We start from the raw sequence: 16,489 nt of genomic DNA on the forward strand, positions 1-16,489 counted from the left end.
ACTTTTTATTAAAACCATTGCTTCCATCAAACTCTGTAATTGATAAAGTACTGTAGATCATATTTAAAACTTTAAAAAACAACTAAAATGGCATAAAATGTAAAGTTTTAAAATATTAGTACTGTAAATTTGTAATTTCTTGTAAAATAGGATATAGATGAGACATTACTACATTCAACTGTAAAATTTCCATCTGGTTTAAGATGAATATACTATCTTACTCTGTACTAAAGATGTTTATGACTAACTGAAAACTCACTTTTCCAATTTAAACAGCCAAACACCCAGAAGCATAAATAAGCCCTTTACTAAGTCAGATGTATTCTACCTTCCTATTTGCTCAAAATTTGTTACGAGCAGTTCTGGAAGGAAAAAATGGCTATAGTGCAAAACAAGTCAAGGTGAACTGACATAACAAAAGAACCTTACACTTTTCTGAAAACTATCTTATGTTCATTAAAAGTTTTTATGTATTGTACTGAAAGTTGGATGAACAGATTTGTCTGAGCATGTCTCTACCATATTGGTTTGCTTCAAGATAGTCTTTAAGTTTATAGGGAAGTAACTCCTTCTTTGAAAGCTGCTTGGGCAAGGTAGGATTTCTTCACCATGAAATATGTTAGTAGGAAAGTTATATTTGTCATTTGTGCCTTCCAGCTGTATTTTTATGACCCTGAGAAAAGTTTGTACAGGCAAGTCACTGGAGAGATTTTTAATTACAGTTGGTTAGAGCTGTGTTTTTTTCCTAGAAGTTACTCAATAAGTACAGGAATCTTGTAAAAAGTTATTAACTAAAAGCCATTGTAAAGAGAGAATTAAGTAACTTTTCTTTTTATTACAAATAGCCAAGGATTCTGTCAAAATATATATCTGTAGAACAATCAGCTGACTGTACATTTCATTTACAGTATACAATCCAGAAAATTACATGCAGTTTAAAGAACTGCTTATACATTAGCCCTTGGCCACAACGAAGAACTTGGCAGTACTACTACAACTTTAATGGCTATGGGGTGAAAATCAACATCTCAATTACATCATCTAACTTCATTATGAAACTGGGATACATACATACATCATTGTACAAGGAATGTTAATTTTTAACTAGAAACTGTCATCATGTTGTAATTCTTGGAAGGGCTTGATCTGCCAATTCTCCATTCCTCTTTACAGCTGTTTCTACTCTCCAGAGATTTGGCAGTCTTCAGACCCGGTGGGGGGCTTTCATAAAGGACACAGATAGACCCATCTTCTCCTATTCTATAGGACACCTCAAAGGGGTCAACCCAAAGAGTCAATTCACTGGGTAAGAGCTGGAAGAGTCTCTGATGGCTCAGTCCGATCATGCCGGCTGCCTTCCCTATCAAGGGGTCCATCTTGTGGTTGATCCTAATGCATCGGTACCCTGAGCCCTTGGAGGGCATCAGGGGAAACCAGTGGTGTTTATAATGGTCTGTGCGAGGGAACAAAGAGAAAGACAGAAACGTTACTGCTTGCACAAGGGTCCAGTCAACTCCAACACAATCACCTTCCCTCAATCCCTTTATGAAGGGCCACACAGCTGCTCAGGGATTCACAACAAACTAACGCTGGGAAGGGGGGATACTAATCAATGGAGGTTTCCGAGTAACAGCCGTGTTAGTCTGTATTCGCAAAAAGAAAAGGAGTACTTGTGTGCCACAAGTACTCCTTTTCTTTTTAATCAATGGAGGGTTATTTAGCCACAGACGGGGGAGGGGGTGGGGGAATGTCCCAAGCGCCAACCACCCGTCGGCCCGAACACGGGAAGAGAGAACCGATAACGCCGTGGGGCGGAGGGACAGAGACAAGGGAGCAGAGGGCGAGGGCTCCTCTGTGCGGGGTGCTGGGCTGCCCGCCTGGGGCATCTCCGACACCTGCGGGCACGGGCAGTTCAAGGGGCCTGAACCTTCCTGCCCCCGATAGCAGGGCTCAGGCCGACCCCGGCACCGCCCCCGCCCGACCGCCCACACCTCGCAGCGCCTCCTGCAGTGACTCGCTGAAGCAGCGCAGCTGCTCGTCGCCGATGCCGCCGGGGGTGCGTAGCAGGCGGGTGATGAAGCCCGCGGCAGTGGAGATCTCCGTCTTCATGGCCGCCGGCCCCGCTCTCCGCCTCCTCAGCGCCCCACACCAGTGACCGAGTGGTCCGGCGCCTGCCCCGCGCACGATCCGCGCCTGGCCCCCTACCGGCGCAGGGCTCAGCCGCTAGGTGGTGCGGGACGCGCGGCCGGCCCCGCCACCCACTCGACGCTGCTACAGCGACCGCTGGCGAAGGAGCTTGAGTAAACAGTGAGGTACCCTCTCTCCGAGGGGCGGGGCCCACCAGGACCAATGGCACCGCCCCGCCCCCACTGCGTCACAGAGAACAGCCTCCAAGCCTCAAGACACACCAACGGCCTCTGTACCCCGATTGGCTGGCAGTCGGGGAGGGGGAGAACCCGAGAGCACCCTCCCGTCCTGATTTGCCGTGAACAGACGGAAACAGAAGCGCCGTTTGTGTATGTCTGTGGGAGGAGGAGTGGGAGCCCGAGCAAAGGGCTCTTTGAAGGGGGCGGGGACAACCTGAACTCCGGCAATGGGATTGGGTAGGAAGTAAACCCCACGAGCGGGAATGACAGCTAGGGGTACCAACCCCCGAGGGACTGGCTGGGGCAAGGGGAGCCGCGTCAGTAGCCTGGCTGAGCGGGGCACTGTTGTGTGGGGCGTATGGGGCTGGAGAAACACACAGAAACGTTACTGCTTCCACAAGGGTCCAGGCAACTCCAACACAATCACCTTCCCTCAATCCCTTTATGAAGGGCCACACAGCTGCACAGGGATTCACAGCACTAACGCTGGGAAGGGGGGATACTAATCAATGGAGGTTTCCGAGTAACAGCCGTGTTAGTCTGTATTCGCAAAAAAGGTTTTCTCTCCCCCCCCCCCCACCTTCTGTAGTGACAAACACCTATTTTATCAAGGTTGGTGTGTATAAAAACATCTTCTGTATTTTCCACAGTATGCAGCCAATGAAGTGAGCTGAAGCTCACAAAAGCTTATGCTCAAATAAATTGGTTAGTCTCTAAGGTGCCAAAAGGAAAGGAGGACTTGTGGCACCTTAGAGACTAACCAATTTATTTGAGCATGAGCTTTCATGAGCTACAGCTCACTTCATCGGATGCATACTGTGGAAACTTGGGGCACCTTAGTCTCTAAAGGTGCCACAAGTACTCCTTTTCTTTTTGCAAATACAGACTAACACGGCTGTTACTCTGAAACCTGTTAAGGTGCCAAAAGTACTCCTTATCTTTCATCAAATTATTAATCACATCCTAGAGGCAGATTTTGGGGTTAGCTGGAGATGAATCCACAACAATGAGATTTAAGACTTATTTTCCTCAAAAGGTATCTGTTATTTAGTGTACAGGTTAAAAATAAGTCCCTGCAATTTGGATTCCAATGTCAGTTAAGAGGCTTGCCTGCTTAGTGAAAGTTCAGAAGCATGAGCAAGAATGTAAAAAATAAAATAAAATAAAATAAAAATCCTAGCAACATTTGGACAGTCAAGCTTTCTTTAGTGTGATATAAACTGACGTAAATTAAGAACACAAGAACGGCCATACTGGGCAGATCAAAGGTCCATCTAGCCCCATATCCTGTCTTCCGACAGTGGCCAATTCCAGGTGCTTCAGAGGGAATTAACGGAACTAGTAATCATCAAGTGATCCCTCCTCTATCACCCATTCCCAGCTTCTGGCAAACAGAATTTATCAAGTTCTTTTTCTGAACCATTTTGTAGTCTTGGCCTTTACAACATCTTCTGGAAGAGAGTTCCATAGGTTGAGAGTGCACTGTGTGAAGAAATCCTCTCTTTTGTTTGTTTTAAACCTGCTGCCTATTAATATCCTTTGGTGACCCCTAGTTCTTGTGTGATGAGAAGGAGTAAATAACACTTCCTTATTTAGGTTTCAGAGTAGCAGCCGTGTTAGTCTGTATCCGCAAAAAGAAAAGGAGTACTTATGGCACCTTAGAGATTAACAAATTTGAGCATAAGCTTCTGTGTGCTACAGCTCACTTCATCGGATGCATTCAGTGGAAAATACAGTGGGGAGATTTATATACATAGAGAACATGAAACAATGGGTGTTACCCTACACACTAACGAAAGTGTCAAGTAAGGTGAGCTATTACCAGCAGGAGAGCTGGGGAAAAACCTTTTGTAGTGATAATCAAGGTGGGCCATTTCCAGCAGTTGACAAAAACATCTGAGGAACACTGGCGGAGGGGAGGGGGAATAAACATGGGGAAAGAGTTTTACTTTGTGTAATGACCCATCTGCTCCCAGTCTTTATTCAAGCTTGAGTTAATTGTATCCAGTTTGCAAATTAATTCCAATTCAGCAGTCTCTCGTTGGAGTCTGTTTCTGAAGTTTTTTTGTTAAAGAATTGCAACGTTTAGGTCTGTAATCGAGTGACCAAAGAGATTGAAGTGTTCTCTGACTGGTTTTTGAATGTTATAATTCTTGACATCTGATTTGTGTCCATTTATTCTTTTACGTAGAGACTGTCCAGTTTGACCAATGTACATGGCAGAGGGGCACTGCTGGCACATGATGGCATATATCACATTGGTAGATGTGCAGGTGAACGAGCTTCTGATAGTGTGGCTGATGTGATTAGGCCCTATGATGGTGTCCCCGAATAGATATGTAGACACAGTTGGCAACGGGCTTTGTTGCAAGGATAGGTTCCTGAGTTAGTGGTTCTGTTGTGTGTTGTGTGGTTGCTGGTGAGTATTTGCTTCAGGTTGGGGGGCTGTCTGTAAGCAAGGACTGGCCTGTCTCCCAAGATCTGTGAGTGATGGGTCGTCCTTCAGGATAGGTTGTAGATCCTTGATGCGTTGGAGAGGTTTTAGTTGGAGGCTGAAGGGGATGGCTAGTGGCATTCTGTTATTGCCTTTGTTGGGCCTGTCCTGTAGTAGCTGACTTCTGGGTACTCTTCTGGCTCTGTCAATCTGTTTCTTCACTTCCACAGGTGGTACTGTAGTTGTAAGAATACTTGATAGAGATCTTGTAGGTGTTGGTCTCTGTCTGAGGGGTTGGAGCAAATGCGGTTGTATCGAAGAGCTTAGCTGTAGACAATTGATCGTGTGGTGTGGTCTGGATGAAAGCTGGAGGCACGTAGGTAGGCATAGCAGTCAGTAGGTTTCCGGTACAGGGTGGTGTTTATGTGACCATCGCTTATTAGCACCGTAGTGTCCAGGAAGTGGATCTCTTGTGTGGACTGGTCCAGGCTGAGGTTGATGGTGGGATGGAAATGTTGAAGGAATTCCTCAAGGGCTTCTTTTCCATGGGTCCAGATGATGAAGATGTCATCAATGTAGTGCAAGTAGAGTAGGGGCATTAGGGAACGAGAGCTGAGGAAGCATTGTTCTAAGTCAGCCATAAAAATGTTGGCATACTGTGGGGCCATGCGGGTACCTATAGCAGATGTGAAATAGTTATGGGTGAGGACAAAGTCACAAAGTTCAGCCACCAGGTTTGCCGTGACATTATCGGGGATAATGTTCCTGATGGCTTGTAGTCCATCTTTGTGTGGAATGTTGGTGTAGAGGGCTTCTACATCTACAGTGGCTAGGATGGTATTTTCAGGAAGATCACCGATGGATTGTAGTTTCCTCAGGAAGTCAGTGGTGTCTTGAAGATAGCTGGGAGTGCCAGTAGCATAGGGCCTGAGGAGGGAGTCTACATAGCCAGACAACCCTGCTGTCAGGGTGCCAATGCCTGAGATGATGGGGCGTCCAGGATTTCCAGGTTTATGGATCTTGGGTAGCAGATAGAATACCCCAGGTCGGGGTTCCAAGGGTTTGTCTGTGCAGATTTGTTCTTGTGCTTTTTCAGGGAGTTTCTTAAGCAAATGCTGTAGTTTCTTTTGGTAACCCTCAGTAGGATCAGAGGGTAATGGCTTGTAGAAAGTGGTGTTGGAGAGCTGCCTAGCAGCTTCTTGTTCATATTCCGACCTATTCATGATGACGACAGCACCTCATTTGTCAGCCTTTTTGATTATGATGTCAGAGTTGTTTCTGAGGCTGTGGATGGCATTGTATTCTGCACGGTTGAGGTTATGGGGCAAGTGATGCTGTTTTTCCACAATTTCAGCCCATGCACGTTGGCAGAAGCACTCTGTGTAGAAGTCCAGTCTGTTGTTTCAACCTTCAGGAGGAGTCCACCCAGAATCCTTCTTTTTGTAGTGTTGGTAGGAAGGTCTCTGTGGGTTAGTATATTGTTCAGAGGTGTATTGGAAATATTCCTTGAGTCGGAGACGTCAAAAATAGGATTCTAGGTCACCACAGAACTGTAACATGTTCGTGGGGGTGGAGGGGCAGAAGGAGAGGCACCGAGATAGCCCAGCAGAAGAATCTGTCCTAAGGGTATAGTTGGATAGATTAACAATATTGCTGGGTAGGTTAAGGGAACCGCTGTTGTGGCCCCTTGTGGTATGTAGTAGTTTAGATAGTTTAGTGTCCTTCTCTTTTTCTTATTTACTTTCTCCACACCAGTCATGATTTTATAGACCTCTATCATATCCCCCCTTAGTCATCTCTTTTCCAAGCTGAGAAGTCCCAGTCTTATGAATCAATCCTCACATGGCAGCCGTTCTATACCCCTAATCATTTTTGTTGCCCTTTTCTGAACCTTTCCCAATTCCAATACATCTTTTTTGAGATGGAGCGACCACATCCACACGCAGTATTCAAGATATGGGCATACCATGGATTTATATAGAGGCAATACACTGTCTTATTATCTCTCTCTTTCTTAGTGATTCCCAACATTGTTTGCTTTTTTGACTACCGTGGCACAGTGAATGGATGTTTTCAAAAACTATCCCCAATGACTCCAAGATCTCTTTTTGAGAGGTAATATCTAATTTAGACCCTATCTTTTTATATGTATAGTTGGGATTATGTTTTCCAATGTACGTTACTTTGTATTTATCAGCACTGAATTTCATCATCCATTTTATTGCCCAGTCACCCAGTTCTGTGAGATCCTTTTCTAGCTCTTTGCAGCCTGCCTGGGACTTAACTGTCTTGAGTAGTTTTGGATCATCTGCAAATTTTGCCACCTCACTGTTTACCCCTTTTTCAAGATAGTTTATGAATATGTTAAATAGGACTGGGCCCAGTACAGACCCTGCGGGACACCACTATTTACCTCTCCCCATTCTGAAAACTGACTATTCCTAGCTTTTGTTTCCTATCTTTTAACCAGTTACTCATCCATCAGAGGACCTTCCCTCTTATCCCATGACAGCTTACTTTGCTTAAGAGCTTTTGGTGAGGGACCTTGTCAAAGGCTTTCTGAAAATCTAAGTAGACTATACTCACTGGATCCCCCTGGTCTACTTGCTTGTTGACCCCCTCAAAGAATTGTAGTAGATTGGTGAGGCATGATTTCCCTTTAAAAAAAAAAACATGTTGACTCTTCCCCAACATATTATGTTCACCTATGTGTCTGACAATTTTGTTCTTGACTATAGTTTCAACCAGTTTGCTGGTACTGAAGTCAGGCTTACCGGCCTGTAATTGCTGGCATCACCTCAAGAGCCCTTTTTAAAATTGGCCTCACATTAGCTATCCTCCAGTCATTTGGTACAGAAGCGGATTTAAATGAGAGGTTACAGACTACAGTTAGTAGTTCTTCAATTTTGGTTTAGGTGGAGCCCATCCTTCCTTTCCCCAAAAGTTTCCCCATTTCCTAATAAATCAAAACCCCTCCTCCGTGCACCATTGTCTCATCTACACATGGAGACCTGCAGTTCTGCCTGTCTAACTAGCCCTGTGCCAAAGCATTCCAGGGAATGCTACCTTGGAGATCCTGGACTTCATCCTCTTACCTAGCAGCATAACTTTGGCCTCCAGGACCTCTCTCCTATCCTTCCTTATGTCATTGGTACCTACATGTACCATGACCACCAGCTCCTCCCCAGCATTACACATAAATTTATCTAGATGTCTCGAGAGAGCCGCAACCTTCGCACCAGGCAGGCAAGTCACCATGTGGTTCTCCTGGTCATCGCAAACCCAGCTATCTATGTTTCTAATGATCGAATTGCCATCTCTTTCTAATAACTGGAGTTCCCTCCCCCAGAGAGGTATCCTTGGTGCGAGAGGATACCACAACATCATCTGGAAGGAGAGTCCCAACTATGGGATCATTTTCCTCTGTTCCAGTTGGATGTTCTTCTTCCCTGAGACTTTCATCCTCCTCAACAGCACAGAGATTGTCAGATCGGGGGTGGGACCGTTCTACTGTGTCCCAGAAAGTCTCATCTATGTACCTCTCTGTCTCCCTTAGTCCCTCCAGTTCAGCCACTTAAAGCCTATACACTGTCTCTGAGGGCCAGGAGCAACTTGCACCAAATACACACATACGCCACCTGCCCCTAGGGCAGGTAATCATACATGTTGCATTGGGTGCAATAAACTGGATAGCCCCACTCTGTTGCTGGGCTTTTGCCTTCATTTTCTTTTTTCTCCTGCAGCTTGTTCCTTTGTTGATGTTTTGTTTTTATCAGGGGGTGTTTTTGGCTGTAAATTTAAAGAATGTTAAGTGTATCTACCCCCCCCCACACACTCCTCCTCTAAACTCCCTCGCAAAACTCCCCAGTTAGCCGCTCCTGTTGGCTAACACAAGGCTTCTTCAAAGGCTCATAATTAAAGTTCTTTGTATGTGGAAATAATCCACCCAGTCACTTATTTCAAGGAAGTTAGGACCTTATTTCTGGGATTACTAGAGTTCCTTGTTCTCATGGAAGTGGAAACTAAACAGGTCGTCTAAACCTTGTCCTTGGGGAAATGCAGTAGTTCTAGAAACAGTCTGTCTTTTTCCTAAATTCAGACGGCTACTGGCCTTTTTATTCCCAGGGCCCAGCAAAAGCTGCTGCTTCTAGACCATCTCTTCTTTCACAGGCTTCTGCCCTTAACAGAGCCTCATTTGGAGAGATATTTTGTTTCTCCTCACAGACTTTGTATGGCCTTATGTTTCATGGGCTTCCTACCTTAAGTTCTCTCCTAGAGAGAATGTAAAGAGGGTATTATTTTTCCTCTCTGGAAGGAAGACAGCCAGCTACTTATTTCTTTTATCATGCTGCCCAATGAAACCCAGCTGGAAGGCCCTACCATAATCCTGAAAGTGGTAGCAATTGCTTCAGAGTACAGGAGGTTTTATTTCCTTTTCTAATCTCTTCACCTCTTCTTTGCCTGTCTTAGTGGTGTATAGATCTTGCACATCACATCTAGTTATGCATGTCATGGTACTTAAGTCTTGCAAGATTTGCATCTGTGGATTTTATAGAAGAAGATTAGTGCTACAAATCATAAAAGCCTAGAGGTACAGCTAAACAAGGACATAAAATTGCAAAACAGAAATTATAGTATTCACTGGAAATAGTGACTCCAACAAAATTTCAGCCAAGCCACTACATTAATTTACTAGTTATCAATATGTAATAAGTTAATAATTTTTACAGCAAGCAAACTTTGGGAACAAATGTTAGATTAATTTTTCAAGAAGAGAAAAGTTGCTGATTTTCCCCCCCCATTCCTTCACTCCAGAACATGTTGCTCAATTAACTTAAAATTTTTGCGGAAAAAACTCTTCGGACCTAGGACTGATGTGAAATTTCAGGCCCAAATAGGTTGTTTCATCAAGTGTGTAAGGCACGGGGAATCAAAAGGAAAGTCTTATAACATTAAGACACAACCACAATTCCACTTTGTACTGGAAGAGAGCAGGTCTCTTTTTGAGTCCTTTATAGCATAAATCAAATATTTCCTCACTAAACTGTAACTGAATTCTGGCCTAATCTCAGTTTATTTTTGCTAGCTTCTGCCACTCTGCCTTCTGAGATATTGAATTTATTACATCCATGTTGCACTAAGTTTGCAGTTAAAATCTCTTCACCCTGGTTCTGTATGTACAGACAACATGCTTCCTTCCTTGAAGGGGACAAGTTCCTATTTGCTTTGAAACTGAACAAAATGAATATTTGTAACCACATGGTACAACTAATAACATAGGAATGCAATGTTCTCCTCCACTTTGTCTTACTCAATTATAAAAGGTCAATACTGCCCAACCCATCCACAGTGACTAATACTGTATACAAGCAACAGGACTAAAAACGGATGACCAAAAAACTGGAATGATTGTACTACAGTCATTTAAGCCTTTTTTGTTTTGAAAACGAACTCAGTGACAGTGACCACTTCCTGTCCTAATGGAATTGCAAGACTCTTGAATGAGAAATGTTATACTTGATTAAAATAGTGCACAAAATCTATTCTAGAGTCAAACTTAGGTTTCAGCAATTCAAAATCATTGTCCAAGTGTTGACATCAAATTAAACTCTGGTAGATTTACTTCTTAGGCCTTATCTACACTAAAAGCACTGTAGTAGTGTAGGAATACCACTATGATTATATTATTCCAGGAAAGTGCTCTTAGAGTGGATGCAGCTATACCAACAAAGCTGTACTTTTTATTGATACAGTAAAACCGTCCTCCACACACACATGAGCAAAAGAAGCTGTACTGGGAAAAGCTCAGTTTTGCCGATTTAACTGCACATACACTAGAGGCTTTGTTATATCCTTAACCAACAGTGCTATGCCAGCATAAATCCGTAGTGTAGACTTGGCTTTACTCTGGCAATGCCCATGGATTTAGGCCTGATTTACACTTCAGTTTTGCCAGCATAGGTATGTTGGTTGGTTAGGGGTGTGATTTCCCCTCCCCACTCCTAACCAACATAGCTATGCTGGCAAAAGATCTAGTGTAGATGCAGTTCCACTGGCAAAAATATCCTTTTATTGGTATAGCTTATTTACTGGTCATTTTTTGCTTATATAAGCGGTGTTTCCACTAGCTACACTAGCATACCTTTTCTAGTGTAGGCAAAACTTCAGTTACTGAGGTAACAAGTTAAATCCAAAACTTAACAGCCAGCTAGGTCACAGAAATGCAGTAATGGAGCAGAGTCAATCTGCTTCCTCTGAAATCAAAGCGTGAAAAAAAATCCTAGAGCAATAACATCAAGACTAAAGAGATTCATTCATTTGTTTTCCTGCCTATATAGCCACTAAGGTCTTACTTTGAGAATTCAGGCCCCCCATGTCCATCCCAATAAGGTTAATGGCCCAAAATATAGAAGGGTTTGATGACTCTTGAAAGCGGTCTCTGCCGTTTAAGAAGAAAACTTGTCCACATTATATCCCTTCCTAGCCACCCTCTGAGGGGATAAAATTATGCTTCTGACTACAGAAATTCGAAGGCCACTCCAAAAATGAATATACTCAAACTCCCACTCTGATGTACGTTAAAGATTAACTAAAAGAGCTTTTACATTGCCAGAAACTGAACTGCTGGCAGCACCAGTTGATGACTATTAACTAGAGGGTCATACACTTCATTGTTCTGTAGGCAGAGCTCATTACACTGTATGTGAAATGGGGATAATACTTGCTGATATTGGTGACGTTTAGATAAAAGACTAATTACTTAGTAAGTATTTCTGTGAAAAAAAAAAAATTCTCAGAAGATTACAGTACTCTGCCGGAACAACACTGATTTAAGAAGTCTCACTTAGCGGTAATCTAACATAGAACCAGGAATGAACTTCCAGAACAGAAGTTGTTCAGTAGCAACTATTTATAAGTCAGTTATTTAATTAGATGCAAACATAATATAGCATCTGCTTATAAACTGAAGCTCCAGGACACTAACGTGTTCTAAGATATTTCAAGTTACTGCAACACTACTACACATCTTCCGCAATTAATAAGGAATATCTCAAAGAGGGGTGAAAATAACCTGCCTGTCATCTTTGCTTCTCCTTGGCATGTGGGCTGGAGAGCAGTACACAAAAAAGATTCTGACATAAATTAAGTTAATCAGTATTGTATTGGGCAGGTGGGGGAGCTAACAATTTGAGGTGCCTTTTAAAAAAAAAAGACAAAAAACACTCTTGGCAATCAAGAAGAGTTATTGTTACATGCAATAATAAATTCTTTCTGATCTTTCCACCTAGATTGCATGCAAGGGACCTCATCTTCCTAAAGAAAAGTAATCAAGTCAGAATTAATTTGGGGACTAAACAAAGAGCTGCAGGGAAGTAAAGTCGATCCATAAGAGGGAGGGCGGAGGGGAGGAAAGGGTAAGATTAGTAGGGCTTCACAGTTAAAATGGCTAACTGTTTTCTTTTTGCCATTGTGCTGTACCATTAAAAGCAAACTGACTTTACCAAATGAGGTCTGAACCTTCCCCTAACCATTCTCTTTAATAAGGAAAAACTGCCACTAAGGCATGAATTCTTAGATCCATATTAACACAGTTCAAAGTGCAGGCAGTTTCTTTCAAGGCTGTATCACTCCACAACCAAGCATTGGAAAGCATGGAGAGAGCAATGCTGTGCTCTTACCCTGGGGATTGAGAACTACACTTTATCTCTGATGATTCCGAAAGTTAGTCTTCATTTCATGTTATCCACTCATCCATGGAGTGTACTTTGGGTATACTAAATATCAGACTTTTCAGCACCCTTGTGAGTATAAGTAGGAATAAAACTTCTGACTGAGGTACTGAGATCAAGTAATAGTCAGACCCTTATACTCAAAGAAATAACAAAAAAACAATATTCACTATTAAGCTTGTTATGCTAGATCCATCACCAGTTGATAATATATGCTACTGTTGAAGCCTAAATATAAAATAAATATAAAAGTTTTAAAGTAAAATTCTGTGCATTTCATAAAACATTTTCTTCAAGCTGCTATTTGAATTAAATAAAGTTGATTCCTCTTACCTTTGTTTTTCACTACAATTCTAGTCCTGCAAACATTTAATGCTTAATATTAAATACAAAAGTAGTTCCATTGCCTGCACAGCTTGTGTACTTAAAATTAAGCACATGGTTAAATATTTGAAGGACTACGTTTCTCGAATATTTTCACATCTATAGAACCTGCTATCCAAGGCTATCAAACTACTTTACAATGAACTCAGCCTAATAGCTCCCTATGAGATAAGCCTTCCACTTCTTACTGATTAGGTATCCTAGGATCTAGGGTATAAGCTGTGCCATTGAGTACTGAGTTTGTACAAGGCCTTTTTCTCTAGTCATATTGTACGGTCTGAGGCCTTTGTCTGAAGCCATATTAGACAAGCAGCAGCCATAAGCCAAGAAGCAGAACATCACATCCTCACATTCCTTCTAAATTACATTAAAACAATGTAATATCGGGCTGTTAAGAAGATGATTTTGCCCTAATAGTACCCACCATCACCAGATGAAGAAACAAATCTTAAGATTGTTCAAAAAAAACTTTGTTTGCTAGCATTCTGTCTGGCAAGAAATCACTTGTCAATAGTTTGTGGTTGTGAAATTCCCATTTCTTTATTTTTTTTTGTCTTTATGGTCCCCACTTCTCTATTGTTTATCTGTACGGTCTCTGTTACATAATTAATTTTGCTAGGTGTAAATTAATTAAGGTGGTGGGGTATGATTGGTTAAATAATTGTTTTACAATATGTAAAGTTTGGTTAGAGAATTGTTTAGTAATATTTTAGTAAAATGATTGGTTAAGGTATAGCTAAGCAGGACTCAAGTTTTGCTACATAAACTGGGTTCAAGAAGGAGACCAGCAAAAGAAAAAGAAGGAAAGACCTGGAAGAAGAAGAACTCACCTCTAAGACACAGCCTAAGATCAGAGCTGCTAAGAATTCTCTACACAACCGTGATGTGCAGCAACCAGAACCCAGACAAGACCGACCTTGCCTGGCCAACAGGGAAAGTCTGCCTGCATGATCAGGATTCGTGAACATAGCATTGTATGCTTCGCATATGTATTCTGTTTGGCAATTGTTAACAAATAGAGGATAAGGATATTACTGTGTAAGGCTCTTTCACTGGTAAAAAGTCCTGCAAACCCGCAGAAGATTACACCGTGAACTCTAGGAATTGGGTAAGAGAGGGTGCCTTTTGCCCAGAGCCCAAGAAATTGGGAAAGAGTGGGGGTGCCTAAATTAACAGGGTTACGCCTTGAGCCCACAGAAGGGTAAAGGTGGGTGCTATAGAGTGTGTGTAACAGAGAATTGGGTACTTAAATTAACCACATTACACCCTAGGAACTGGGCAAGGGTGGGTGCCTTTTGCCCAGAGCCCAAGGAACTAGGCCAGTCAGCCTCACCTCAGTCCCTGGAAAAATAATGGAGCAGGTCCTCAAAGAATCAGTTCTGAAGCACTCAGAGGAGAGGAAAGTGATCAGGAACAGTCAGCATGGATTCACCAAGGGCAAGTCATGCCTGACTAACCTAATTGCCTTCTATGGATGAGATAACTGGCTCTGTGGATGAAGGGAAAGCAGTGGACGTGTTATTCCTTGACTTTAGCAAAGCTTTTGATACGGTCTCCCACAGTATTCTTGCCAGCAAGTTAAAGAAGTATAGGCTGGATGAATGGACGATAAGGTGGATAGAAAGCTGGCTAGATCAGGCTCAATAGGTAGTGATCAATGGCTCCATGTCTAGTTGGCAGCCGGTATCAAGCGGAGTGCCCCAAAGGTCAGTCCTGGGGCCGGTTTTGTTCAATATCTTAATTAACGAGCTGGAGGATGGCATGGATTGCACCCTCAGCAAGTTTGCAGATGACACTAAACTGGGAGGAGTGGTAGATACACTGGTGGGTAGGGATAGGATACAGAGGGACCTAGTCAAATTAGAGGATTGGGCCAAAAGAAATTGGATGAGGTTCAACAAGGACAAGTGCAGAGTCCTGCACTTAGGACAGAAGAATCCCATGCACCGCTACAGACTAGGGACCGAATGGCTAGGCAGCAGTTCTGCAGAAAAGGACCGAGGGGTTACAGTGGACAAGAAGCTGGATGTGAGTCAACAGTGTGCCCTTGTTGCCAAGAAGGCCAATGGCATTTTGGGCTGTATAAGTAGGGGCATTGCCAGCAGATCGAGGGACGTGATCATTCCCCTCTATTCAGCATTGGTTAGGCCTCATCTGGAATACTGTGTCCAGTTTTGGGTCCCACACTACACGAAGGATGTGGAAAAATTGGAAACAGGCCAGCGGAGGGCAACAAAAATGATTAGGGGGCTGGAGCACATGATTTATGAGGAGAGGCTGAGGGAACTGGGATTATTTAGCCTGCAGAAGAGAAGAATGAGTTGAGATTTGATAGCTGCTTTCAACTACCTGAAAGGGGGTTCCAAAGAGGATGGATCTAGACTGTTCAGTGGTACCAGATGACAGAATGAGGAGTAATGGTCTCAAGTTGCAGTGGGGGAGTTTAGGTTGGATATTAGGAAAAACTTTTTCACTAAGAGGGTGGTGAAGCACTGTAATGGGTTACCTAGGGAGGTGGTGGAATCTCCTTCCTTAGAGGTTTTTAATGTCAGGCTTGACAAAGCCCTGGCTGGGATGATTTAATTGGGGATTGGTCCTGCTTTGAGCAGGGGGTTGGACTAGATGACCTCCTGAGGTCCCTTCCAACCCTGATATTCAAGGATTCTATCAACTGGGAAAGGATGGGGGTGCCTAAATTAACAGGGTTACGCCTTGAGCCCACAGAAGGGTAAAGGTAGGTGCCCTAGAGTGTGTGTAACAGAGAATTGTGTGCTGGTAACAAGTCCTCTGAAACAGGATATCAGCCTCATCCCCAATTTGTAACAGGTATTAAAATAAAAAGAAAAGGGAGTACTTGTGGCACCTTAGAGACTAACAAATTTATTTGAGCGTAAGCTTTCGTGAGCTACAGCTCCCTTCAGCGGATGCATGCAGTGGAAAATACAGTGGGGAGATTTTATATACACAGAGAACATGAAACAATGGGTGTTACCATACACACTGTAACAAGAGTGATCAGGGTGTTATAGTGTGTATGGTAACACCCATTGTTTCATGTTCTCTGTGTATATAAAATCTCCCCACTGTATTTTCCACTGCATGCATCCGCTGAAGTGAGCTGTAGCTCACGAAAGCTTATGCTCAAATAAATTTGTTGAAGTCTCTAAGATGCCACAAGTACTCCTTTTCTTTTTGCCGATTCAGACTAACACGGCTGCTACTCTGAAACCAGGTATTAAAATATTTACCCATCTCCAAGGGAGAGTGGCTGTGAGTCTTAAATATATCCATATTTGTAGAGTGCTTTGAGAAGTTTTCATGACAGGTATTTGTTATTACGTTTGCTTTTAGTCTACAACCTTTTAATATCAACATAAGGTTTGTAAAGTATGTATCACTGCCATAATTTCCTGCCAATACATTTTATTCTCTTGACAGTTGTTTTTATAAATCAAATATATTTTTTTAAATTCTCCATCTTTCACTCCCTGGCTTGTCAGAGGATGGGAATGTTTCAGAGACAACATATTCAGCCACTCAGGATATCGCTACACTGCAGCTGAAAGTGAGCCTTC

General features: G+C 42.8%; 1 protein-coding gene across 1 annotated transcript; it reads right to left on the reverse strand.

Moving 5' to 3' along the window:
• Positions 1–815: 815 nt before the first annotated feature.
• On the reverse strand, positions 816–2,339 carry LOC125640157 (protein BTG1-like). Its single transcript, XM_048858373.2, has 2 exons — positions 1,992–2,339; positions 816–1,453 (listed from the first exon to the last, which is right to left on the reverse strand). Exons 1-2 carry the CDS (start codon positions 2,107–2,109, stop codon positions 1,101–1,103), a joined length of 471 nt encoding a protein of 156 aa, XP_048714330.1. The 5' UTR covers positions 2,110–2,339; the 3' UTR covers positions 816–1,100.
• Positions 2,340–16,489: the final 14,150 nt, after the last annotated feature.

The sequence above is a fragment of the Caretta caretta genome, chromosome 7 (assembly GCF_965140235.1).
Source record: "Caretta caretta isolate rCarCar2 chromosome 7, rCarCar1.hap1, whole genome shotgun sequence".
NCBI classification, from domain to species: domain Eukaryota; kingdom Metazoa; phylum Chordata; order Testudines; family Cheloniidae; genus Caretta; species Caretta caretta.

Bases quoted from the DNA above. Each gene is read 5' to 3' on its own strand.
- LOC125640157 (XM_048858373.2), bottom strand. From the start codon at position 2,109: ATGAAGACGGAGATCTCCACTGCCGCGGGCTTCATCACCCGCCTGCTA. The intron at 1,454-1,991 runs GTGTGGGCGGTC...TCCCTCGCACAG, and splicing joins ACTGCAGGAGGCGCTGCGAG to ACCATTATAAACACCACTGG.